Raw genomic sequence first — 4,785 nt, 5'->3', positions numbered from 1 at the left:
ACTTTTTCTGAAGTAGCTGCAGCCTGAACATTGCCTACAATTTTAATTTGACTCTGGTCAGCAATCTGAACATTTTCCAGTTCTTTCTGAACTTTATATGTTTCTGTGGTGGGTTCACTGACCATTGGTGTTTGTGTTTCTTCTATATGAGCAATGTTGGAGACCTCCTCAGAAGTGGCTGCAGCCAGTACATCGACCTCTATTCGACTTGGACTCAGAGTCGGAGTGGCACAGTTTGCATTCTCCACAACTTTCTGAGCTTTTTCACACAAGTCTATGGTGTGTTCACTGACCTCCTGGTTCACATGGCTGTGTGTTTCTTCTATCTGTGTACAAACTTCCTCTGACATTATTGCAGTCTGTTTATCCACTTCTATTAAATTCTCAGCTGTAAAATCAACACGTTCACCATCGTTCCTGCTTTCTGAATTTGCATTCTCTGGATCTTTTTCACCTTCAAGTACGACTGCGGTGCGTTCGCTGACTGGGCTCTCCTGAATCTGCAATTCTACTTTAGCTTCTGGATCAGAAAGCTTGAATGTTGCAACAAGATGTGTTTCCATTCCACTTTGACCCTCAGCTATAACAGCACATTCAACAGTTTCCATATTTTCACATTTTTCAGCTGTAACATTGCTGTGAATCTCAGTGGACGTAACTGTGGTGGATTCACTCACCTCCTGGATTTCCTGCTTTCGCGTTTCCACTGGAGGTTCTGAACTAGAGATTTCTGGTGTTACAACAGTCCGTGTTACTATCGCACTTTGAGTCTCTGCTTCGCTCCCATATTCAGCTCCCACAGTGTCTTCCTTTTCCAAAGGTTCAAAGTTTTTCGCCGAATGAGCCTCATGAAAATTAGTGATGGATTCATGAGCATCCTGATTTTGTGTTTTTACCGTAACATCTGGATGAGAAGTCTGTACATCCTCTTTGATTTCTGCAGCAAAACACTGAACACTGCTCGTGTATCTCTCTTTCCATGTAGAATCTCCATCAGCTAGTGTAGTTTCTTTTGTTACGTTTTCATTAAACAGGCAATTGTCTTCACTTTGCAAAACCTCCTCGGATGTTATTTGACCCTCTGGAACATTTAAATGGCCAGAAAGCATATTTGCTTGATTTTCCTCATGAAGAACCACACATTCCGATAAAGTGTAAGTACAGCCATCAGGTGTCACGGCGCCATGATTCAGATGTACTTCAACTACAGCTTCAGAACAAGCAGAAGTCTGAGGAGACTCCAAGTCAATGCCGTCTCTATGACTTTCTTCAAAATTTTCAAGTGTTTTGTTCACATCACACGAGCTGACGACCGTCTCTGGCATCTCAGCTTGAATATGTGAAGCGTCAATTTCCTCTCTTGAAGCTACTTGACAACTGAGATCTATTTGAGTATTTGAACTAGTAAACTCAGCCATTTTTACATTTTCCTTAGGCTGACTATCTGAATGACTAATTTCTACATGTTCTAGAACAGAACTTGTTACTTTTAACAGAACTCCATCTAATTTATCTGCACAGATTCCAGCAGCTTCAGATACTTCTTGCTCCTTAGTTTCACTTTTTATATTCAGCTCATTCTCTTCAGAAACAGATTGTATAATCAGGCAAGTCTGGCTTTCTGATTGGCAAGCTGAATCAGTTCTTTCATCTACAACTCGTGCCCCTGAAATTAGCTCTCCAGTAACAGCACATAGTGTTTTCTCTGGCGATGCTAGTGTTTTATCATCTGCATCATTTAGGCTTTTGGTGGACTCCGTTGCATCTTGTTTTTCTTTTTTTTCACCCACAGGCGTGACACAGTCTGCCACTTCTCTAGAAAACGCTGGTGTTTTATGATCCACAAGAGTTTGGCTGTCTTGAAATTGTAATTCCACATCTTTATGTTCGTCAGTTGCCGACTCAACTTTAATGCTCGTCTCAGCGCTCCCCGTTTCAGAGGTTGAAGTGTCCGTTGGCACCTTTTGTGTTGCATTATGTGAAATTTCTTGGCTTTCTTGTTCAGTAAAAGACAAAACAGAGTCTTTATCTTCAGCCACCCCAGTGTTCTGAAGAGATGTGGAATCTGAAAATCTACCATAATTGTGGTCTATCTGTACAGGATCAGAAGGTGAGGATGATAAATCTTGGCTCATCTCCTGCAGGTCCGAAGACAATTCAACTTTGCGCTTGGCTTTGTTGGAGTATTTTCCGATGCAGCAGGCCTCATCTTCATCATCTTTCTCTCTGAAGAACTCCACCTTACTACCGTCGCTACTTAGATCGTCATCAGACTCAGTAGAGGTGGTTTGTTTCAGGGAAGCTTTGGAGTTTGCTCTCTGTGAGGGAGCTTCTCCGCAGGAGGCACTTGTGGCAGTCAGGAGCTTGGCTTTTTTCACAGGTGGATCAGAGGGGGATTTGCTGGAATCCTTCGGAGGAGAACTTTGTTTGGATGATTTGGCTGGTGTATTTCCCTTTTCCACCAACAATCGTTTTATTTTAGTCCGCGGTGCTGCTGCAGTGTTTTCTTGCTTTTTCTCTGTTATAAGGGAATTGGTAGCCGATTCGATTTTGGTTGGCAGAGCTTCTCCATCCTCATCCAACTTCCTCATCTTGGGCTGTGAGTCATGAGGAGTTGATCCTCTCTTTGGGGCAGGCATTCTGTGAAAAAATGTAAATAAAATCATAAACATTTATTTGATCATGACTAATGTTATGTCTTAATGTAACCACTACATTCTTGCAGAAAGTACTGTACTGTACTGATACTGTTAAGTATCAAAACAGAAGGTACCCGTTTAAAATAAGGGTGCACCGATTGCAGTTTTCTGACGGACCACTTATTTCTAAAAAGCCTGACCTGCCGATTCCGATTTTGTTTTATTAGTGACACTGTCAGGTGATATAAGGTCACAATGCACCTTCAATTTTCCAATATTATTTTGTTGAAAAACATACCCTTGAGCAATATCCTAGAAACAATACAAACTTGTTTTAACTGGTCACGAGGTAGTGAACTGAAATATAAATGAAGTTCAGACAATTGTTAAAACTAAAAAAAAAATCTGTAAAATTGTTTTCTCGTGCAAGTATCGGCTGATTTCCGATTTCCCAAAATTAAGGAAATCGGGGCCGATAAATCGGCCGGCCAATTTATCGGCCCCGATTTATCGGTGCACCCCTAATTTAAAATAAAGGATTCAAGGATTTTTATTGTCATACATTTGCATGCTTACGTTACAAAATTCGGACTCAGGTCCCAGATCAAGAAGCCTAATAATTAACAAATAAATCAATACAAGAGTATATACATAGACACACATACACACACCGTGTGCGTGCGTGCACAGGTAAATAAATAGTTAAAAAAATGTACGATGTAGACGTAAAACACTGCACATGAAATAAGATAAATCACACACAGTTATTGCAAAAATGACAGAGGAATAAAAAGAATACACGAAGGGGAGAAAACATTGTGAAGTGTATAAGCTGCTCAGAAATATTAGGAAAATATAATTAAACTCAGAAGAAAACACATGCAAGTTGCTCGCTTTAAACAACTTGTTTGTATTTTATGGGAGAGTAATAAGAACATATATTCAAAGTTTTCTTTAATGAAGCATGATCTACAATCCTTTTTCAAAAGTACCTGTTTTTACATCAGATGCAACAAGCCTGGCTAACGGGGCACACAAACAAAAACCGAACTGATTTAAAAGACTCGAAAGTTACAAAGGTTCCATCAAGATTTCCTCACTTGTGTATGACGTATACAAGTTATCTACGCGACTGTTTAACAGAGGGCAGGTCCAGTTGTCCCTCTGACTGGAGCAGGCAGTCGGAAACCGACAGCTAGCTGGTGGTTAGCTCAGGAAGCTAACGCTGGTAGCTCGCAACTCGCAACAAACAGCGCAGCGAGACTCGCAGCTAAAGAGTCCAAACAGCGGAGCTGAGGTTTCCGCAGAAGGCTGGGAACGATACCAACATCAACCCGAAGGGAAACCCGCGATTATAACCCCCCCAGAAACTTACTTTGATGTTGTGTTTTTCAACTGCAGCTGTGTGTGTTTTTTTTCCCTGTGAATAAAAATTAACTGTACTTCCGGAGAGAAACGCCGGATGTGACGTAGAAGCGGCTGAACAGCGCTCCAAAATGTATTTCTCATAAACCTTTTTTTTTTTTTTGCATTTAAAACAATGCCACCTTTAATTTGACATGATTTACACCAAAGAAAATTAGTGAAGAAGATGTTACCATTTATTCTCCTGGTCATACTGACCCTGACTTCACTTAGTAGGAAAATCTAAAAAAGTTAAATCTGGTCCTCTGGACATTAAAAAAAAAGAAAAAAAAAAAGCAAATCAACAAAAAAATGTAGAAACGTTTCGTCTCTCATCCGAGAGACTTCCTCAGTCTGAGGAGCTGTATTCAGCTCAGTCTCTTAAATAGCACCGTCTCAGAGTGGATCAACCCGTTTTGCTGCTGACAACCAAAACCAGCTGATCACATGCTCAAGAAGGACCATCAGCCTAACAATGGATCATTAGCACACTGATGGCTGTTTACTGTTCACAGAGGGTTGAGTGATACTAGCAATCACAGCATTGTAACAGAACCCGGAGGCCTCCACCCCTGTTTAATGATGGACGATTTCTTTTCACAAAGATGGCCTCCTTTACTCCTCTCTCAAACCATCGTTCCTCTCTGTCCAGGATGTGAACATCTTCATCCCTGAAAGAGTGACCGCTGGCCTGGAGATGAGTGTAGACCGCAGAGTCCTGGCCTGATGATGTTGATCTTCT

The 4,785-nt window shown here is 41.1% G+C and overlaps 1 protein-coding gene across 1 annotated transcript; it reads right to left on the bottom strand.

Moving 5' to 3' along the window:
• Positions 1–576: 576 nt before the first annotated feature.
• Positions 577–4,089, bottom strand: LOC119426871 (microtubule-associated protein futsch). The gene is made up of 4 exons (XM_037694453.1): positions 4,015–4,089; positions 1,464–2,640; positions 678–730; positions 577–580 (listed from the first exon to the last, which is right to left on the bottom strand). The coding sequence occupies exons 2-4, from the start codon at positions 2,637–2,639 to the stop codon at positions 577–579; spliced, it is 1,233 nt and encodes a 410-aa protein (XP_037550381.1). The 5' UTR covers position 2,640; positions 4,015–4,089.
• Between the last annotated feature and the right edge of the window lie 696 nt (positions 4,090–4,785).

Source organism: Nematolebias whitei, chromosome 20, assembly GCF_014905685.2.
Source record: "Nematolebias whitei isolate Nwh7 chromosome 20, NemWhi1, whole genome shotgun sequence".
NCBI classification, from domain to species: domain Eukaryota; kingdom Metazoa; phylum Chordata; class Actinopteri; order Cyprinodontiformes; family Rivulidae; genus Nematolebias; species Nematolebias whitei.
This window is presented reverse-complemented; position numbering and strand designations above follow the sequence as displayed.